The sequence below is a fragment of the Rissa tridactyla genome, chromosome 7 (genome assembly GCF_028500815.1).
Source record: "Rissa tridactyla isolate bRisTri1 chromosome 7, bRisTri1.patW.cur.20221130, whole genome shotgun sequence".
Classification (NCBI taxonomy): domain Eukaryota; kingdom Metazoa; phylum Chordata; class Aves; order Charadriiformes; family Laridae; genus Rissa; species Rissa tridactyla.
In genome coordinates, this window is record NC_071472.1 from 55,830,917 (window position 1) to 55,853,535 (window position 22,619).

At 43.9% G+C, this 22,619-nt stretch overlaps 1 protein-coding gene across 12 annotated transcripts in view; it reads right to left on the minus strand.

The window, feature by feature from the left end:
- The window catches only part of COL26A1 (collagen type XXVI alpha 1 chain), a 194,873-nt gene that overhangs the window by 130,018 nt on the left and 42,236 nt on the right, over positions 1–22,619 (minus strand). For 10 of the 12 annotated variants that reach the window (XM_054209273.1, XM_054209272.1, XM_054209269.1 and 7 more), the window contains one exon: positions 14,288–14,391. In XM_054209273.1, the coding sequence (XP_054065248.1) occupies positions 14,288–14,391 (104 nt within the window). The remainder of the gene's footprint in view (positions 1–14,287; positions 14,392–22,619) is intronic. The other 2 variants (XM_054209263.1, XM_054209268.1) reach the window with 1 other exon arrangement.

The window sequence follows — 22,619 nt, forward strand, 5'->3', positions numbered from 1 at the left end:
CACTGGAGAAGAACTAATTAACCAAGATACTTCGCAATTTCTGTCAGTGTCTCAATGGTACCACAGCAGTTTCTACAGCTTGTGCTGTAGAAAACACTCTCTTTCCATGACAACAAGACCTGACACCTTCAACAGAAACCTCTGGCACTTGATCTGGGGACACACATTTGACAGCCACTGGCAGCAGGAAGTAATCTAACTAAAGTCTATCTGCCATGAATGTTCCTTAAGGTTTTTAAAATGACGGACTACATAGCAATCAACATAGGCCCCTGCATTTTCCACAGTGGATCACACCAAAGACTTCTTTAGCATTACTTCTAAAGTCATCATTTACAAACAAATTAAACATCAAATTCTAAATCCTCACTGTGTCTGTTTTCTTCTCTTATTTTTTTGTAACAAGGAGTACATTTCATTTACAGCAAAAGAAAAAATGCAGGAATTTCTTCAACCATCTCTTAGCATCTCCATAACCAGGTAAGGACTAGAGCATCTTCCAGTCCCGTATTTGTATAATCCTTCTGACTTGGTTAGAATTGCTGCCCAAATTAATTTAAGCCACGGTGCAATCCTGCACCCCACTCTGTTCATTACTATAATGCTCTTCTATTGGATCTGCCTGCAGTAGAGGCACGTGCCATCTATGGCATTGCAAGGTTTAATGAACAGCAAATAAAAGTCACAAGCATTATTAGCTTTAGCATTATTCATTTGATGGTATTAGCAACCAGAAAACTGCAAGTGCTACAAGAATTTTCCTGTGAAGAAAGAACACATGTAAGATGTGGTTTCGTCTGTAGTATGACCCTGATGTTGCCTTTCTTATGTGCTGCACCCATTGCTACGCATCTTGAAACATCTGTGCCTTTTAGTGACTGATTATCCAGAGACACGCAACAGTGCTCAGTATCTATAAGAGGCCGGGGACTGAACCCTGAGTTTATTACAGAAAAGAGCTGGAGTAAGCTGCTTGCCAGAAATCCAAACTCTAGCCAACAAGTCCCTCCAGGCTCACTTGGAAAGGTCTTGTAACCTCATTGCCGTATGCCTGCTGGGCTCAAAATGAAATGCAAACTTGCATGTTACTTGTGGATTTGGATGCATTATCCAAGGAGGAGACAAATCAGGAGCCTGAGCAAGAAGCATATGTTATGAGTCCAAAATAAAATCTATCAATCTTTAATGAACTTCATGATAGAGGATTTTCACAGAGCCATTCCTTAACATCTTTCTTGTTTTGGTGGTTGAGGGACCTAGTGCAACCTGTTTAAATGGTGAAGTTTGACTCTCTCACATGTTTTGATGAGGTACGTTATTAAACGTTGTCTGAAATCTAGCTCATAGTACATAGAATCATACTTGATTTCTTCAGAAAGTTCACCAGCAAGTTTTTCACAGCCTTCATTTATTTAGGAACTATAAAGTTGCTAAAGACCCATCCAATAAGTGTTCTTTCCACTGCAGTGACAACCAGGATATCTTGCAATGCTACACTTGTTTTAGGAACTGATTAAGTGTTTCCTACTCTTTGTAATCACATGCTGTAGTCATTAGAATGAGTCTATACCTACTTCTTGTCCAGTTTTGGAAAAACAAGAGTTAGCCCTTAATGACTACTAATTATGTTTTTTTTTTAGAAAAGCTCGTTTGTGTTAATACTATTTCCAGTTGCATATACATATATGTACATACTAACTAGTCTAGCTGGTAATCAGATTTAACCAATCTAAATCATTTGACAGTATAACATATTCAAATCCCATCACCTACAGAAGGCATATTCCTTTCCAGCCAAACACTTTCCTTCACAGATGCAACATACCCCTTACAGTATTTAAGATCTTGGGGCTCAGATGTGTAACCCCAATTAGGACTAGCTTTCACATGAATTAAGCAGTAACAAGGCTGAAGTTACAGTAAATGCTGAAACTCGACCTGAGAAACACTGACACACACACATATACAGGCACTGCTAGCCATAAACATACACAAAGTTTAAAATGTTGCGCATCAGGGACTCTCATGGATGCGTTAGTGGTAAACTTTGCATCTGGTTAGAGTATTTGTAGCACCAGACTCCAGGATGGCATTTCTTCTCCTGAGTTTAGAGTGGAGCTTCATTCTGCCGTCTTCCACAAACTCCATTCCGTCCCCTGGGATCCTGCTACCTTCAGAGTCTCCTTCCGTTCAAAATTTGTGCGTTTGATTACTCCAGCCTCTGTGACTGACCTTGACCAAGTCTCGCTTTATGGATTTCTGCCCAACTTTACAATTTAATCAAGATTTCACTGCATTTTAATCCTAGTCTACCATGTATTCCCCGTACTGCTCAACCTCTAACACACACCCCCCTGTTAGAGGGCTCGCGCCATTCCGTACACCAAACTTTAAAATGAACCACCAAGCCATACCGGACTGAGAACAGTCCCCAGTACAACTCCATCTGACACATCTGCCCAAACTGACACAGGGTGAACCTTACTAATTACAGCCCAGGGTTTCTTTTGAGTGAACCATGTATTTCCAAGTTGCTCCATATGATGCACATTCCTGTAGCTTCCCAAATGGACCTGTACTAACTTTGCTGCCTTTACCCTGTTAACTAGCTCACAGAGAGGAGACATGATACTGGAATGACATGCATTGAACATGCTTTTGTCTAGCACTTCTCCACGTTAAACTGAAATTCAACTCCACTAGAAACTATTATTTGGAGGAACACTTTTGGTTCACCTTTTAATAACAAAAGAATTGAGTAATAATAAGTCTAGGATTCAATAACATGCAAATTTGATGCCTACCTCTTGATTTTACCTTGAAGTCTTCTACAAAATGTGAAACTAGTCTCAAACATCTCCAGCAAATCCACCTCTGTTCCTACTCCTGGGTTTGCAATCCCAATTCTACCTGCATCCCAATCCCTTGCAATCTCATTTCCACATGGCAAAGCATCCCAGAATAACGTTGTTAACAGTTGCACTAGGGATTTAGGTCCCCAGTAAATCTCCTCTTCTGCCTGAAGAAAACTTTTGTGGGGAGGAGGCTTCGCCTGCTTAGGTACTGCACTTGCATGAACTCTCCGTTATGTTGAAGGTTTTGAGCAGCCCACAACTAAAATTAGGTATCACAGAAAGCACAAGTCTCATTGTACCAATTGCATTAACTCATTTAATGAGAAACCTACATTTTAAAAAATTTTAAATAGAAAAGGCAAGAGCCCCTAAGGTAGAAAGATCTCCATCTGCCTCACCCCAAAGCTTGGCTCCAGTTCAGCTTGCTACCAACTGCACCACTCCCTGTGTACTCTACGGCCTTCAGCCTTTCCCCCTTGTCTTGCAACACCTTATACCCTTCTTACCACTTACATGTGCAAACAGCTTGCACTGTCAACAACTTTGTTTAAAATTATTAGAAAACTCTTTGGAGGAAGAGTACATTGGCCTGTCCATCTGCCGTCTGTGGAAAGCTGGCAATGAAGTCTCCCATCATAAGGAATTTCCTTTTCTCATTTCTTTAAAGCCCAGCAGTATGAGATATTCCTCCATTGCTCATGCAAAGTGACAAATCGTTGTTAGAACAGCTCTGCGCAGGAATCTTAGAACTCATGTGGTGCAAAGTATGTTCTCATCTCTCCTCCAGTATGTGACAAGACAGAAAGAAGAGATGGCAGCAGGACTCCAAACCCAGAGTCACACCTAGAGGTGAAGGTTTCATCTAGGGATGAAAACTAGGAACGTTCCCCTCCTCTCTCCCTTATCCTCACCAACGTTCATATCTGCACAAGTCTCCACTGCTGCTAGGGCCAAATATCCAGGGTGATTAAAAGTAAATAAATTACTGCAATCACATAAGAAAAGAGATGGCACTCCGCATACCAGGCATTACTTGGCCGCTCAAGTATTCTCCTGGAAGAAATTCAGCAAGTTCTTCCTCAAGGAATCATCCCATTCAACACTGTTTGACAGCAACATTAAGTCCAAACATTTCATAACTAAGCCCTTGAAAAGTGATGGGGAGGGAGCTGTAATTTCATAAGTGTTATGCTCAAAAATTAAACACAAAACACCTTGCTAAGTGTGCAATAGCCTTGCAAATTCAGTGAAGAAGATACTCCTCTTAATTGCCACCCAGCCCAACTGTAAGCATTTCATATTAAAGGCCCGGGCCTTGTTTCCTATTCCTGATTTAAAAAAAAACATAATAATCAAATAAATTATTGTGGCAGCAAGGAAGCTCAGATACAGCTTCAGCGGGTGGTTTTAATTCTTCTTCCATTGTTATCTATAATTCACTTGAAAAGCATCAAAATGAACAGTGGACACCAATCGGGAACTATTCCTCTCATTTAGCACTTCCATATGTGACTGGCAGTGTGGTGTGCGCTCCAAAATCTGCTAACTTTTGTTACAAACACAACCCCACCCTTCCCCTACCATCTCTGACAGGAATCTCTGTAGAAAAGAGAAACAGGGTGGAGTTTTTCAGGAGAATGTTTTTCATTGTTTTGGTACTAATTACATTTGCAGGACTGACGGCATAAGGTGTCTCATCCTCCTTTAACAGGAGAGGACACAACACTGGCAGGAGCTGCATGTACTTTCCAGCATGCTCTGCATTCAGTCCAAAGCCCTTATCCTGGATGGAATTGATGGCTTAGTGAAGTCCTCCAACCTTCTGGCTATTTTCACATGGCTTTTAATAATTGCAACAATCTGGTCTGTTTACACAAAATTGCTTCCTCAAGGTCATCCCTCCTCTATCGTTAACGGACCAGCAACATCAACTCATCTCACAAAGGTTAGGAAGGCAGGTGGCAAAACCTACCAGCCATCAGAAGATGTCTCCAGATTTGGATATTGGAAATCAAAGGATCCAGCCTTCTCACAGAGCCCAACCACCCGTGAGAGCAGTAGATACACCATGTGAGGTATCTCCCCAAGTCCTGAACTTGACTAAGGCCCACCTTAGCCATCTCATCATTACACACTTCTCAGGCTTGTCCAAAAGGGCAGGAGTATGTCTTGCACAGCTCATGTTAGGACAGCCTCTGTGCACAGATTTTCAGGGAGATCATCCTGCAATCTGTGTCTTACCAAAACAATTATTTTTAAGAAAAAAAGTATCAAGTCCATCTTGTTCATTCACTGCTCTCTGAGATGACAGTTGTCCACCTCAGGATTAGAGTTTAGTGTGGACTGATGGTAGTTTCTAACTCCCTGCAGTAAAAGCAGAATTGCTTTATGTCAGAAGCATTTCTAAACCTGATGAAAACAAGCTGATCTCAAGGTGATCTCTATATTTCTTAGGCAATCCTTCTGTTGCAAGATCTCTTCACAGTTTGTGAAGTTTGACAAGACCAAATATATTTAAAAAAATAAATCCAAAACACACACATACACACAACCCCCAAACAAACCTGAACTCCAAACCCATTGAAGGATATGGCCCTCAAGGATTTGGGGGGAGGGGGAAGACGGGGTAAGGAGGAAGACTACAGAAGTCAGCTGTCTTTTGAAATCCCCTCCAATTCCTAAGCAGATTTAGAAGTAGATTTTTATCCCGGGTGCTGTAATAATGGGAAAAACCAACTCCCTTTTAATGGCCTCAAGCAAATCAAGTGTTCATCATTGTGAGGATGAATGGGAAATAAGTGATAATTTTGGGGGGAGACAGGAGCTCCGAAGGGAACATCTACATGAGAAAGTAGTGAGTTAAAAACATAGGGTTGAAGGAGGCAGTAAGGATTATGAAAGAAGACACTGTTGAGAGGTTGTATGGGCTCTTCAGAACCCACGCCTCTCAAGTTCTGTTCCCAAGTAATTCAAGAGCTCACCTGGGTGCAAAAGTTTCTATATCTAACTAATCAACCACCAGAGATGTGTCTAAGAGTGCTTATATAAATCTAATAGAAAATACTTAAAGGCTCTCAGGTGCACCATCACTGAATCTTTGTTTGGTCAAGAGAAAGACATACGCAGTGCCCAAGACTTCCTTGCTTCCGTTCTCCTGGCTGATCAAACTGATCCCACTGGAAAGTCCTAACATGCTAAAAACATGCTAGCACCGCAGATGAATAAGAATCGGTGGCATTTGCCATTCCATAACCAATTACTGAAGTCAAAGGTCTAGTTTTCCACACAACCGCCCCGCCCCCCCCCCCCAAGCTCTCTTTACAGGCTTACGGCAGAATTCGGAGAGAGCACTGTATCCCCTTGGCTGACCTCCTTACCAGCAGCATCCTCCAAATTTCGCTCATCTACTCCCGCAATCAATACAGAACAGTTCAGGTTGGAAAGGACCTTAAAGTTCATCTAGTTCCAACCCCCCTGCCCTGGGCAGGGACACCTCCCACTAGACCAGGTTGCTCAAAATCTCATCCAGCCTGGCCTTGAACACTTCCAGGGATGGGGCATTGACAACTTCCCTGGGCAACCTGTTCCAGGGCCTCACCACCTTTACAGGAAAGAATTTCTTCCTGATATCCAATCTAAACCTACCCTCTTCCAGTTTGAGGCCGTTATCCCGTGTCCTATCATTACACTCCCTGATAAAGAGTCCCTCCCCATCCTTCCTGTAGGCCCCCTTCAGGTACTGGAAGGCCGCTATAAGGTCTCCTCGGAGCCTTCTCTTCTCCAGGCTGAACAACCCCAACTCTCTCAGCCTGTCCTCATAGAAGAGGTGCTCCAGCCCTCTGATCATCTTCATGGCCCTCTGCTGGACCCATTCCAACAGGTCCATGTCCTTCTTGTGTTGAGGACTCCAGAGCTGGATGCAGTACTCCAGGTGGGGTCTCACCAGAGCAGAGTAGAGGGGCAGAATCACCTCCCTCGCCCTGCTGGCCACGCTTCTTTTGATATGGCCCAGGATGTGGGTGGCTTTCTGGGCTGCAAGTGCGCATTGCCTGCTCATGTTGAGCTTCCCGTCCACCAGCACCCCCAAGTCTTTCTCCTCAGGGCTGCTCTCAAGCCATTCTCTGCCCAACCTGTATTTGTGCCTGGGATTGCCATGACCCACATGCAGGACCTTGCACTTGGCCTGGTTGAACTTCATGAGGTTCGCACAGGCCCACCTCTCAAGCCTGTCAAGGTCCCTCTGGATGGCACGTTATAACTCCCAATGAAAGCAGTTTCTTTCTGTGGACCTTTTCCTAGTTGTTTATCTGCTTTGCTGAGTGCTTCAAGATTACTACCCTTTATGTTCTTTACAGGATCATAAGTACTCCAAGAAGGATTTGATGAAACCTGCATTGCCAATAGCAGTCCAGTCACCAATTGACAATATTTTTGACAACAGTTGCCTCTAATGTAGCCCAGCTCATCAGCACTTACCTGCTCTGTCACTGAAGCAGGCAGAAAGAATCTCAAGAGACTCCTATCTTCAAGGCAGAACCATCCCATGCCATCTCTAACAGGCAAAAATGAAGACACTGCCCAATTTCATAGACCACTTATTCTAGTAATTCACCATTTTTGGTCTTTCCAGCAGTTCCAGGATCATGATTGCTACTCTACTTGTTTTCATACACTAAAGACCGTTGCATGGAAGATGAAAGCAAAGCTTCTTTAGGAAGCAGCAACACTGCCAGAGACACGGAAGAGCCATATCTTACTGCTGGCATCCATTCTGTGTAATGGCAGAACCTGCTTTACTACAGCAGTAGGAGCTCAGATGACCAAGTCGACTACCGAGGACTTCCTTCTCAACTCTAACCTTCTCCTGCTGCACCTCACCATTTCCCAGAAAATACGCCTATCAATTAGTAATACCAGCACCTATGGACAGGTAGAAGTTGTTAAAGAAGCCTCGCATGCTTTTGTCTCTTGACAGCAATCGGCAGAATCCTGCCAGCATGGTGAGAACGATCCAGACAGGGCAGACACACACAGAGCCTTGCGGCCTGGTCCTGTGTTACCCCTACCCAAGGTAATGTTACATTCACCCCTAATTAGAAGTCAAGCAAATTAATAGGAAAGCCATTCACTATAAATAGGCGGCTCTGTCACTTGTGAATTAAGAAATACACAGCAGCAGAAACAGAAAGCATCCAACATATTTGGGAAAGGAAACAAATAGCTTATCAAAATAAAAAAGAATCTCTGTGTACCACAGTAATTTGATGGGAGCTAAAAAAATTGGGACAGTGTAACAGTACGGCATACAGCTTTTTTAATTATGTTAAGATAACATCTGCAGATATTTAGCAGTCCAAATATTTTGACATTAGGTGCTGAATAAAATTCACCCTGTTCAGATTAAAAACGTCCAAAAAAAGTGAAACTACTCAGATGCTGGAATGCTGTGTCAAAGCCTTTGGAAATCTGACAGGGATTTTATTTTTTTTTTGACTGCGTATCGAAAGAGAAGATGAACATTTAGAAATTGTTCGAGTAGTCACACAGCACTGATGCCAGAAAGTGCTCTCAGCAGGCTGCGTATTCTTCCAACAGTGACCACACACTCCAGGAACTCCTCAGAAAATTTGATCAAGGGTGACACACGTTATGCCTGAAGCCAGAGGTTGCTGAATGGTCAGCATGGTGATGGGAGCAGAAAGGAATTGGGTGACACATCATAGAGTTGTTTGGGAAACTTCTGGTGGACGTTCTGCCTCATATTGAAGAGGCCACCATAAACACAAATAGGAGGTATGGAGGAGCAGGAGGCATATGCTATGGAAGAAAATATCAGGGTAGATACTATCCAACACCTGTGCGCTATAGATACACAAACATCATTACTCAGAAAGCCACCTCCGTGCATCAGCAACTCCATCAAGGGTGATCAACATGTTTTGATGTTTTCTCATGATAACTTTTTGAAGGTCAGTACCACATTTTACTTCCTACTTACTAACTAGATAATTATTAGGAAATTCAGGTTAGACTATTAAGTGTATAACATGTATTCACATAATTCACTTCTATCTAATAAACATTAAACTTTGTAATGTGAACATATTTTTAGAAGCAAGTTTGCTATGTGGAACGAAGTGTTAGACTTTGTTCCAAAGGTCTCAAAATGAGAGCAAAGACACATTTCACTAAAGGAATTACTGAGCCAGTCTCTAGAAGAGAACTACACACATGCAAGGATCTGTGCTAGATCCAAACTTGAAAGGAAGGTACCTCAGTCTGCAACACATTTGCAGCATAAAACTGCCCTGCTAACCAGAGAGCACCGAGATATAGCCACCTCTGGGAGAGTTTCACTGTTCAAACACAATCTTTCGCTTTGATTATGGTAGGAGTTGGACTCTGCTGAAGTGGGAAAACATCACTGTACTAGGGTTTAGCAGCAACATGAACAGATAGTGCAATGCCTCTCTTAACCCCTGCGGCCTTCTCTTACATTTTCTCGGTTTTTAAGGGCAAGATGAAAAATGCTCAGTAGCAGGAAAGAGGTCTGCTACTTGCTATATGTGAGGCACAGCCTTAACTCCCTTGCTTCCAAACAGTGGCTATGAGGAAGAGCAAAAAACAAGAAGGAACTGAAGTACTTGACAAAAGGAAAAAACACACAAGCTTTAGTCCTGAAAAGAACTACTGTGATATTATGGAAAACGTTACTCCGTAACCTTCACAGTGTATTTTCCCACAGATTGACAGTTCTATGTTTTACGGTTCAGAGGGGAGCAAACCAAGACCTGGAGAAGTGAGGTCCCATCAACACCACTTTGAATACCCTTCCTTCTAGAGCACTTCAATGGACTTTCAAACTTTCAGGTCTCTAGTTTTCATGTTCATTCTCATGGCCTCATCAGATATCGTATCATAATTGTATTTGCTAGTTTAAGACTTTCCTGGTGGTATTATTCTGCATCTCCTCCTGAGACGAAGAAACTTTGTGAACCACCAGTAGAAAAGGAAAGGGCTTTTGCACTCTGTCATACCAAGGAAAGCCCTTATTTTCTTATGCTGCTTTGAAATCTGTAAACACATGGAAATCTAAGAGGTTTGAAAAATATCAGGATGACAAGATGCAAGCAATAGTTATTAGAAGTAGATAAAAATATTCTAAGAACTGAAATAAGAAGAGGGGCGGGGGGGGGGCGGGGAGGGAACGACAGGGAAGAAAGGAAGTTCTCAGATTAAGCCATTACTTGAACAAGGCTGCTCAAGTTTCCTATCCTACTTGTATTCTTATGGAAAGAAAAAAGCAAGCTTGGAATCACAGTGGTATCACTTTAGAGGTGCCAAGGTTACTCTTGGAGCTGCTTCTTGCCCAAACAGCTAAGCTGTCTAGCATCAATCTGCTTCTGGGGTAAATACGATACTGGCTACTGTCCCAAATCCAAGCAATACAAACAAACAAGAAAGAAATCTATGTTAGATTTGTAAAGTGAAATAAGACCTTGCCTAGCTGGAGAGCTCTAGGGCAGTGCTGAGCCCCTGAACTTGCTGGGGGCACTTTTCCTCTCCCAAGAGATTGCACTTGGATTTGAACTTTCAGCCATATAGAAAAAAGGCTGAGTTGAAGTGTCAGCATCATCTTGGATTCAAATCAATCAGCTTGATGCATGATTGCAATAGCTAAACCACTTCACCTCTGCACTGCCCTCGTCCATATGTTCTTTATATCAGCAGTCAGCAGACTGGGTGGCTCAGTGGATTCATTTCCTGTCCTAGGCTTGGGCTCCAGTTTAAACAAAACAAAAAAATCCTGAACCTGAAAAATAAAAATTAGCATGTACTGACAGTTAAATTTGCCAGACTTGTTTGCATCAAGCCTCTTCCTCCATCCAAGAAAGCTGGAAAAAACCCTTCAGGAAGCCCTGGTACAACTGGTGATTTTTAACTGTCTAGTCAGCTAGCTGGTCACAGTTCTACACAAAAGCAAAAGAAAAAAAGAAGTAGAGACCTTTCAAACATTGACATACCTTTGGGTGAGGGGAAAGCCACAAAGCCCCAAGCGGTGTCAGCTTAGAAAAAGGAAACAGATTGGATGCAGCCATCCCCAGCTCAGTAAATTAATAGCCCACTGAGTAGCAAAATCTCCACCCGCTCTTAGAGCTGGGCTTCCTCCAGATGATGCTGCTCTTTATCAACTACAACACAAGAGTTAAATTCCCCAAGATAATTTAAATCTAAACAATGTGCAGCATTCAGCATTGATGTAGGTGCCTGCCAGCTGGTGACAGTTAAGTGGTTACTTTCTCAAGCTAAACTTATTAGCTAAGGGTCAAGACATTTTGTAATACTCAAATTGCATTTAACAGCTTGCTCTATCAGTGCACAGCACGTTAACTGTGAAAGGGGAGCTTTCTCATTGGAGGTGTGTTACAGCAAACCATCAGGAGTTTACCATATTTTGGGGCTAGAGATCCATGCTGGACTGTTTTCTTCACAAAAGAAAAGTTGGCCTGCCATTTGGGAGATAACGTAGAAGTATGTATGTCGGAAATAGATGCACTGCAGCCTTTGAATGATTGCAAGTTCTTTAACTTGGTTTCCCTGGTTCACCCTCCCGCCATCTTTCCTTCCCCCATAAAATCCTAGAAGAAATAAAACAAGTTGTAAAAAGGCAAGGAAGGCCTTATAAAAGGACAGCTAGTAAAAATAATCCATCCTCCAGATAGGCTACAATGGCTCCCCTAAAGACACTGTTCCAGAACAGCACAAAATAGGAACAAGAATTAGCCCTGCTCTCTCGGGATTAAAGCAGCAATCAATAGATAGGATCTCTCAAGCCTGAAGACATAAAAAACACTATCAGTCTGAAGAAGGGACCCTGCTGCTGTGCCCATGCACACACAACTCTCAGAAGTGCTCTATGTGCTTGATCAAACCATTATCTCCTGGCTTAGCCTGTCCTACTCATGGAAATGCAACCTTTACTATCCAGGGCCTGTTGGGAAAAAAAACTTTTTCCTTCAGTCTCTGGAAACGGGACACATCTTGAAGCAGAAGTTCAGAGCCACTGTAGTTGCCATTCTGCTGACAGTGGAGAACAATAGTGACTGTCAGAGAATTAGAGCATTTGCAACACAGCAAGGAGGCAAGTTAAAAATAGTGCGGATCCAATCTGCCTTCAATCATACCTACCTCACATCAACTTCAAAAGCACCAGCTGCACATACAAGTGAAATGAAATATTGAGGTGAAATATAACTAATACCAAAAATAGATGAAAGCATTTTGAAGTTCTACCCTGCTAATTTGCTGTGGCTTCATAATTGCACTGTTTTTGTTTTGTTTGAGTTTAGTTTTCTGTTTTCTTTTGTCTGCTGTTTCCAGAAAGGACCCACACAGATGTAAGCATCCTACCCTCTCAGAGGAGCTGTGTTTGTAGTAGGAGGGAGTGCAGAAAGGAAAGAGTATAAAAGGCTGTATATCAGGTTGCCAAAAAGCCCTAAAGAACTCCTTACAGCCTCTTTTACTTAGAATTCCGAGTGACACTAACATTACGGATTAACATAAGGAGCAAGTAAATACTTCAATTTCAAAATTGATGCCTCCAGACAGCTTGAGCTGCTGCGCACACACTAGTTTCAGTGCTGCTGCTAGAAATTCAGTGGCACAACCCTGCTCTGCTAGAGAGAGGTGTCTTTTTTTTTTTTTCCTCTTTCTTTCAAGAATATGGGACTATCAGTAGTGCCAGATGTTTTAGGGAGGAAAAAAAAAAAAAAGGTAAAAAGAATCTCACACATGAAAGTGAGGGCTTGCTACTGGCTTTCTGCTCACACTCCACAGACCATATCCAAGCCCAAAAGAACAGTTCCACCTTGAAAACTGGCTGCATAAAATTGTCACCTCGTTCCACAGACCTGTTCCTGTGAGATCGCTGCTGACTTTCCCTACAAGCTTATGTTGGCTTTTTATTTCCACTGAACTCTGGTGAGACAGATCTGGCACTGCAGGAGGGAGCTGGATTCTCTCCTTTACACCAGCAGCACCACTAAGCTGTAATTATTCACACCTGTCCAAACCTACAGGCACAAACGGGCTCCACACCCAGGCTTCTTGGGTCCCTGGTCAGATCCTTGGCCAGCCTGAGCTACAGCTACTTTAGAAATAACAGTTTCTGCCACAGTCCTTAGCATCCCTCTCCCCTGCAGTGACAGGTAAGAATCCAAGCTGCACTCAGCAGCTTTTCTTTCCCAGGCTCACTTCTTTTAGCAGCATGCTAAAATGCAAAGTTCTGTCCTGCAGACTGCAATTTACGGTAACTTTGCCACTTTTTAAGACTTTTCTTGAGCTTCTGGGAAACTATTGTTTCCTTAGCAGCCTGAAGGGAGCTGCTGTCTGCAACCATCATTCTTTGTGACTGTAACGAGACAACTTCCTAGTTAGAGATTTTCATTAATTGTGTGATTAGCACCAAGAGATCACAGCACAAAGAAAACAAGGTGCGGCTAGAAAACAGCAGAGTCTTAGAGATGTTGGACACCCCAAACACCCCCAATGACCCTTCACCAGCCAGCAGAGGCAGGCTGTGTGACCTGATGCAAATGAACAGAAAACTCAAGGCTTAGTTTCTCTCCCGTTCATAAGCCATGAACACTCATGACACAGATTCAGCAGATGCCTTAGTGCCTAAACGTGAAACTCGATGGAGAAGCACTAACTTCAACGTCCCAGAAGCAACAGTTGAAGCAGAAAACATCAGGAAGGAAAATGCAAAATGTGTCCTTTTTGTTCATCATGATAAGAAAAGGAAAAGAAAGACTTCCCTTTCTTCCAGCTCTGCAGAGAGCTCTGTGTTTTCCTCCATGAAAGATCAGATGCCAAACCCAGAACTGTTTTCACATGCACTGTGCAACCTGAATGTTGCACCAGTAAGTCAGGGGTGGGTGGGAAGGGAAACCAAAGGTGCCTAATTTAATTCAAAGCCCTCTGGGAACACAGCTATTATTTGTATCCAGACCTTACAGGCACAACTGTTACAAGCAGCCATCCAGGGACCAGCTTTCATCAGCTACAGCAACTGATGGTGATGGCAGTGGGATGTGGAGAAAGCGCATTTTCTGAAGTACTCTGCAAGGACTCTGCCAAGCACAAGCACACCTATGAACAGGTCATCCCCGAGTAACTATTTCCTCATTTCTTTCCCCTTCCTTGTTCAGGCTTCTTTGCAGCCATTCAGTCTGGTCTATTTTCCAAGACCACTTGTCAGATCTTGTGTGTGAGCATTCAGATAGTGATGGGGAGTCAAGATAAAGGTGATTTTTTCCTGTGTTTGAGAAGTGTAGAGCAAATTAAGGAACAAAACCCAACTCAACACAGCCAGTCCATCCACACATCCCCTTGTTGCTCTCTAAGGACAGGTGTATTGCTGGATAACGTACCCTCCTCACAGTTGCTCCCCGTGAAGCCAGGACAGCACCTCCATTCCAGCGTGGTCACAGTTCGGTAGGACATTTTGTACGTGGGCCTGATGAGAGTCCTGTAACTAACACAAACAAGAAGTCAGTAGAATGCACTTACCTAGCAGTGTTGCTACTAATTCATAGAATATCTTCCTGCCTGGATCCATCTCCAGAGCACCCAGCCACCCCCAGCTGCAGAAAAAGGAGACAGACAAAATAACAGCAAGGGTTTACCACCGTGTGAATCCAATTCAACAACCCTTATTTTTCTCCTTAAGCCCTCATACTCTTTCCCAAACCTCTCCCCCAAATAACACCTGTATGCTTTGTGGAGGTCTCATTGCTACAAAGTCATTGCAAGTAACGGAACTAATTAGTCTTGTTTCTCTCACTCTACCTCCACCTGGATTTCTCTGACATTGAATGAAGGCTGGCATTAGCCTTTCCTCTCTCAGCGCTAACAGAGTTTCCAAAACATTACTCTCAAAAATTGCATAAATCCCTCGGTTCTCTTCCCTTCTCCCACCGCCACCACTCAGGTCCGGGGTGTATCAACACATCAGCGTGACAAAGATCATCATGACACAACACTACATCAGTGCTCTGTAGCACTGGCTACATGGAGCCGTTTTCCAGCTATCTGCCTCATGCCTCGGATTTCCCCATCTGAAATAGGGTTACACTCTTCCTCACCACAGCCGAGGTTCTGCAGGACACATTGTTAGCTCTGTGTACAGCACACAGCATCCCCAGGCTCCCAATTCAAGCACAAGTTCTGCCATACCCCCTTGGAAACCAGAGGGCTACCTGCAGACACAAGCAGACCTACCCAAGGCACCAGTGATTCTAAAGTCAACACAAAATAGTTGCATAAATGCCAGTTTTTCCTTTAAAACAGCAGCCCGTCAAAGCTGGCAAATCAGAGTTTTCCCAGTAGACAGCCAGACAAGTCACTGCTGCTATTCACGAAGCTAAAAGCAAACACAGAAGTTGTACTCCACAAGCTCCCCTCAAAATTCCTACCCTGATTTAACAGCCAAAGGAATTTGGCACGCACAGGGAGAGGCTGAAGCTTTGGGATTACAGTGTTGCAGGCTGCAGCTTTATGCTTCTCTCTCAAGGCCAGGCAGACACAAGCCCTGAGCACCTCTGGGGAAGAGCTTCCTCTGGCAGTGCCGAGAGCCACCAGGAGACGGAGCACTGCCCCAGCCTGCTCCGCTTGCAGCACTGCCCTGGGCCCAGCCAGGAACAAGGCCAGAAGGGAGGTAGAAATTGCATGAATCTCATCCAAAACCCCTCCAAGGGGTAGCAGGCACAGGTGTACATCCAGGCCAGCACTGCGGTGACACTGCAGTTACTCTGTAGTTACTCTGAAGAGTAGTAACAAAGGCTTGCCAGGAGAGGCTGCCCATGTATGCCTTGGAAAGAAGGCAGCAGCTCAGTTGTGGTTAACGCAGTCTTTGGGAAACTAATTTCTCAGTAAACTGTTGCTGATTATTTATGCCAGCTGCCAAACACAGAAACCAACTTCTATAGCCACCGGAGAGAAGGGCCGCACAAGCTTCCTCCTGAGCACGTGGCTGCCTGCGCTTCGAACAGCATCGCCGAGCAGTGGGAGAGCAACACTGCCTCCTGAGAACATTACGTCCTCACCCTCCGAGTTGCCAAAAAGCACGCCAGTTACTGCTAATGCTGACAACTGCGCTCCAGGCACTTGTCTAATAAAGGCTGGACAGAGCCAGCTCATCCCACCTAGTTCTTTGCGCTTCTGCATCCAATGGTATTCCGGAGTTTGGAGTCATGAGCGAGTGTGAGGACTTGGCACCACGTTGATACAGGTAGACCTTCAGTGCTTTTTCACCAAGAGACCTAAGGCATGAAGACTTTAAGTGTCTTGCTGAGGGTCCCTCAAAACAGCTCTGGCAAAGTTCAGGAACTGAACCCAAGCCTCCCGACTCCCAGTCCTGGCGTTGGACTCAAGACATCTTTCCACACATAAGCCCCAAACCATCAGTCAGAAGTTCATGACTTTGTCACTAACACCACAGCTGGATTTGACCTTGAGATGAAAGTCTCCAGCCCTGTTACCAGTGTCCAGAGCCAGCTAGTCTCCAACCACACCGTGATTTTAAAACCATGTTTCTGCCAACACCAAGATGTTAAAGCTCTCTCAAACTTCATTATGAAGTGTGGAGAGTGGCTTGAGCCAGACTGGAATCTTGGCAGCAGTTCTTGTCGGGGAAGTAGCTGTAGTTTAATCCTCAAACAAGCAAGGACTTCTCAGGGCATGACAAACGTGGAGCTCGGCTGTCACAGCCTACCACCCACCCTGAATTTCCTGGAAGAGTCCTGATTTTTGCAGCTCCGTTCAGCTTGTGCAGTCACGCATGCAAAGTGGTCCCAGCTTGCTAGCTCCAGTTTGCTCTAAAGTTGCTCTGTTTTTCATAGTATCATTTTTCCTCAATCATATGACATGGCACCAAGGTCTCCTGTTACATATCACATCACACAGATTTCTGACTGCTATTCCAGGAGGGGAACAAAGAAAACTCCTTTAGCAAAGCATCACCACTGTCTGATACCTGAAGCATTGCAACCGAAGGAGAGGAAGAAAACATGGGAAGAGGAGAAGAAAAGAAGATACCTGTTAAAGATCAGAAGCCTCAGAATGAAAATATGTGGAAAACACAACAGGCAGAAGGGATTGGTAGCAGAATAAGAAAGCCTTTCCCTTGGATGTCACCCAAGCCACAAACACTGTCATAGAAATCTGCAAAACCACAGTAAGAAGAGGTTAGGATGAGCTACAACCTGCACCTCTTTGCTTCCCAGACAGCCAAAGGATGTGCTCAGCACACACAGTCTCCTTCAGCCAAAGGCTTCCAGGCACTTCACAGAGAAGCAAGCTCCTAGGGCCTGCCACTCTACTGCAAGAGACAGGTATCATCTACCAACATGTTTGCTGAAGCTCACAGCAAGGTCCTAGGGAGTGGAGGAACACTGAGGGAAGAACCCAGAAAACACTCAACTAGTGGCCACTGCTGTTACTAGATCAGATCAAACACCCACCTGGCCTTGGAGACTGCCTGATCAGTGTGAGACAAGCTACAGGAACTCATCTGCATTCAGCCATCATTTGGGAAAGAGTCTCTTGCTTGTGTGTCTCGAAGTGACTGCCCAGAAAGTGGTAATTTGGTGAGGGAGCACAAGATAACTGATTAACTGATTTGAAGGTAGAAATACTGGAGAGGCTGAGGGATAGCAGCCAACAAGTCTCACGCCTCAGCACACAAGGATATGTTCCCCTTGCTCTCAAGGAAGTATCGCTGAACACAACAGCCAGACATGACACAAGAAATGGAAAGAGCATCACATTCTTGGATCAGAGCCTCAAAAGTCAGGTCAAAGAGAAAGGCATGATCTCTGCCATGACCCAAGCAGGACAGACTGTCACAAACAGGAAATACCTTCCCCCCCCTTTATGAAATCCATAACATATATCCATAATATGCCATAACTGGCATATTGTCTTTTGAACAGGGACAATCCATCTTATTATAAATAAGTGCTACCTTTACATTAAAAGAAGATCAAAACAAAGCTCGTGGTAGTTCCTCTAATTTTTGGTGCCCATGGCCTGATTTACAGGCATGCCAAGAATCTAAAATTCCCTATAGAAAATCAGGGTGTTCTGAAATCAGACTTCAAATACGTCAAGTTAAGTAACCAAATCTTGAAGTACTTATCTGCCCTGGAAAGAAGGAAGGTTGGAAAGAGCTAGGCAAGTATCAACATAGAAAAGAATATCCTATGGTTGTACCCAGGGACTCTATTTCTCAGAGAAGCTATCAAGAACATATTTGGTTCTCAACACCCCCACCCCCCGCCTCCGGACAGACCATCATATTTTAAAGCCTACCAGACACTAATTACACCAGGTAGCTTCTCTATGGAATACAGACAGGATAATATCACCTCAAACCAGTGCCACAGCTGACGCAAAGACAAGGAGTATCTTTGTCATCATGTTTGCACTCACAAGCACGGCAGAGACCATCACTCTGTGAATCAGACCTGTGTTCCTTTTTTTCCCTGGAGCCTCAGCTCTTCCAGCTTCCCAAGCATAAAGTCAGTAGTTCTCTAGGGAAGAACGTAACCAGAGGAGTTTCAAATGTGCTCCTGTAGACACTGGACAAAAAACAAAACCTGCAGCTGCAGGAGTGTTGGAGGCCATTGTACGTGTCCTGTCTGCCAAAGAGGAGGAAGAGGACTCTGTTTTACTCTGAGCATGTCTGGTTTGCACAACTTATCAAGAGCCTAAAAGTCAGAAAACAGAAACTTATGCACACCCCATCCCCAGTTGTACAGAGCAATACTTTACAGACACTCAGTCCCCCCAAAAAAAGACAAAGGACACAGAGAAAGATGTTTCTACACCACTAGAGTAATCATCAGCTCCTGTCTTTATTAACAATTAGATCTCTATCACAGAGCGGCACTACACTTCCCTACCAGCAAGGGGGAAGAGTGCCCAGACAGCATGTCTGGGCAAGATCAAAAGGCCTTCAATTAGCAGCCTGAGGACACCTGCACCTATGCACAATCTACAAAGCAGATGGCCCTCCGCCTGTGCCCAGCCAGCAGCACACAGGTCCCCTTCTGAAAGCACAGCCATCCACATTGTTCCCAAACCTGAGGGCACACCTTTGTGCTACAGCTCTAATCCCTTACACACCCTGAGCCCCTATCTGTCCTTTTCCCTGGGTCACTGTTTATCACACATTTATATCCCGTATGTGGATGGGAGAGCAGGCATCTTTTTGCAAGAATATGACTATATCTTGGAGAAAAATAAGGGAATTAAACACAAAAAACAGCTTGTGTGTAACAGGACTTCAAATAGCAACCCTAATGTACTGGAATAAGCTCTGGGATTTATTATTCAATTGACTGGAAAGAAAGAGAGAGAGAAGGATTTCCCTGTGGCATTACTGCTTCTGCAAATGAGGAGAAACATCAGCTATGGGCCAATCTCTTGGGAGATCCCCAACTTCTCTTACTGACCCTGTAGCAATAGAGTCTTCAAAAGCAGAGAAGACCAAAATGGATGAGCCCGCAGAATTCCTTCTTTGTTATTCTGCAAACTAGCTTGTAAAATCCCTCTGGGAGCAGAAATGTGCTCAGTTTAAATGCAAACAAAAAAGAAAATGCAACATTCAAAAACACCAAACAGCAAGAATGATCCATGCAAGATCTGTAACCTGCTTACGTTAAAAACGTCATCAAAAGCACAAAGCATTTGTGATAAGCCAAACCAGCAAGAATACTGAAAGGAAAAAAATGGTGCAATGACTATCAGTTGGAAAGGGCATCACAGCCCAGTTCTGATGTGTTGCAAGAATGCTCTCCCCTTCCATCTCTCTCACCTTTGAGTGATGTTTGAAGTGACAGATGAGTAACTTCATGTTTGGGGGTTCAATGGCTCATGCTAACGTACAGAGACCAGGTGAGCCCATCCCCGTACAAGGAAGCTATGGGTTTCCAGGGGAACCTCCAGGTTCTCTGAAGCCAGGAAGTGCTGCAGAGACAGGATGCTCAGAGGCTAGAGTGAAACAGTTATGTGAGCACTGAGTACAGCAAAAAGTAGCAGGATTAAAAACTCACATGACCTTGCTGGGAACATTCCTTTTTCTAGGATGAAACAAGTAGGAGATGAGTCAGAATATCCTGCCCCAATCTAAAGCAGCATGGTTCCAGAGATGAGACAGGGATTTTCACAGCAACAGCAATTTGCAGCAGAAAACATTTGTCTTTTGAAGACTGTAACAGTGCATGATGTGCCAGGCTGTTCACCACATTCATTTACGTCTCGAGATACTGATTTACTGACCGCAACAGTCATACACAAATACTCTAATCAAAATTAGGCCAATTAGCGTATAGCAAGAAGTCGTCCTATTCTTAAAGTCATGAAACACAGTAAGACAAAAGTAGTACTGTTCTCGTCTTATAGGTGAGGTGGCATCACTTGACCAAAGGCACAGGAAGTCATAAGAGCTCCAGCAATTGAATACAGGTCTTAAATCCTCACCTGGCCTATGAGACCACCTTTCTTGTGAGCCTCAAGGAGCTTAGTGTCCTAAGCATGGTAGGATCGTGCATTGGCCTGCAGCTGCTGCAGCAAAACAATTGCTCAGGAGAAGGGTTACAATTCAGATGTCTGGGTTTGCTGGGAGCTGGGTGCAACCATCAAGGCAGCAGAGAACCAAAGATTAGGTTGCCATTGAAACACCAAGCTAGACACTTCATCCCTTCCTTCAGACAGATAAATGGCATGTGATTTTTATAGTACACTAGGAGCTTCAGTCAGACTGCTGGAAAGTTGCCTGTTCACTTCGTAGCGTGACGAAGCAAAGGCATATCCTATGGTGCGCAGAAGCTGAAGCCTTCGCTACACAAGTGGAGAGAGTTCAAGAATAGATCTGCTGAGGGAAAGTCTCCAGCCAAGACTACTCCAAAGCAACTCAGCACCCAAGCTAAATAAAGAGTCTGGGGTGGAGGGCAAGAACAGAGCAGCTCATCCCATCCCAGCCAAGATGACGACACTCTTGCAAAAGAAGTACAGCTGCCAGCTTCCCAAGAGCAAGTGAAGAGACAGCAAGGACATCACACAACTGAAGCTGCAAGGCTGGGGATCTCACAGATTCTCCTCTGTCAAAGGCTCGACCCCGAGCTGCAGTTTGTGCAATAAGGGAAAGAAACATAACACGAATGAATGGGAGACAGGAAATGGATTAAATCCTTGTCTGGCCACACTGATGTCTGCTTGTACGCAGAGCCTCTCTAACAGAGAGCCCCTCTCAGCTGTCACCACAAGGTTGAGAGATGCCTTTTTTTTTGGCTGGCATCCCTTTTGCTAGTGAGCAGCCTGATAACGGGTGCTGGCAGAATGAAAGCTCTCCCAGATATGGTTGACTCCCTATAAACAAGGAGATGAAAACAGTTTGTTTCAAGTTGCAGCTGGGAGAAATACTATAAAGCCAAAATAATGCCAGTGTCTTACTAACATTTTGCACTGCTTACAGTCAAGTGTAACACCATATGAATCTGGCTGTACCCCCCCTTCAAATTCAGGCACCAGAAAATCTCAATAGAGAAGAGCAGGAGAGTGCCAGAAGATCTTTAAGTTTGTCTTTTTGGCAAAAGAAAAACAGATACATTTATATTACCTGAACAACCACAGGGATATAGAGAGCATGAACATTTCTAGCCACTACCAGACCTGGAGTAAGCCTGACATCACCAGAAGCTAGACTTGCAGAAAACCTGAAAAGACAGAGGTAAGGAGGAAACAGAAACAACGTTGTTTGATGGGAATGAAGCATTGGCCCCGTGAAACATTCTTGCTGGACACATCATGTAGAGCAGATACAGTCCAGCAGGCAATCCCTAAGGACCATAGCCAAAAACAGAGAAGCTCCTTCATATTACAGGAACATGCTCAAAGACTGGTGACATAAAGAAGGCATTTAACAACGCAAGGGATTCTTTGCTTCCACTTCCATGAAGTTAGTGTCCAGGGTTCAGGGTCTTCCTCTGCTTCATGCAAGAATGTCATACGATGCATGACTAGAGGATGGACAGTATAGTCATTTCCTTGGAAGGGTGCCATTTGCTTCACTTGCAGTACCTCCCACTTGCAAAGGGAACAGAGCATTGGTGTCCTCCCATCTTTTCTGGTAGGTTTCTTCATGGTGATCATCTTCCAGAAATGCAGCTCCTGTCAGCTGAGCTTTCACCAGCTGAGATCTTAAATATCAATAACCCCAGCTTCTTTCCATGATATTTTCACATAGAAAGAAAAATTGAGAAGTCTGCTGCCATTCTGCATTGTCTCCAAACAATTGGACTCGTCAGGCAAATGAACCAAACTACATTTGAAACTGAAAACGTTCCATGAATAACAATGTCACAACAGCACACGCTAAAAAATCTCGGGGTTAACAATGTAAAAATCAATGTATATGAGTAACTGCAGGAGCCCACAAAAAGGATTTTTGCTAGTAACATGATCAATTGTTTGGTACTTAGCAAACTACAGTTATGTTAACAAGGAAAAATAAGCAAGATTTTTGGCAAGTTTAGGAGACAAGGTGAAAGCTCACAAGTTTCTAATGACAATTATGTGCGTAAAAAGTCTGGGAAATTAAAAAGCTTCAACAGAAGTTTGGCCATGACAGCGTAAAATATTAAGTGTTTCAACCACAGCCTTGCATAAAACAAGACCAAAGAGACACCAAAGCAGATATAT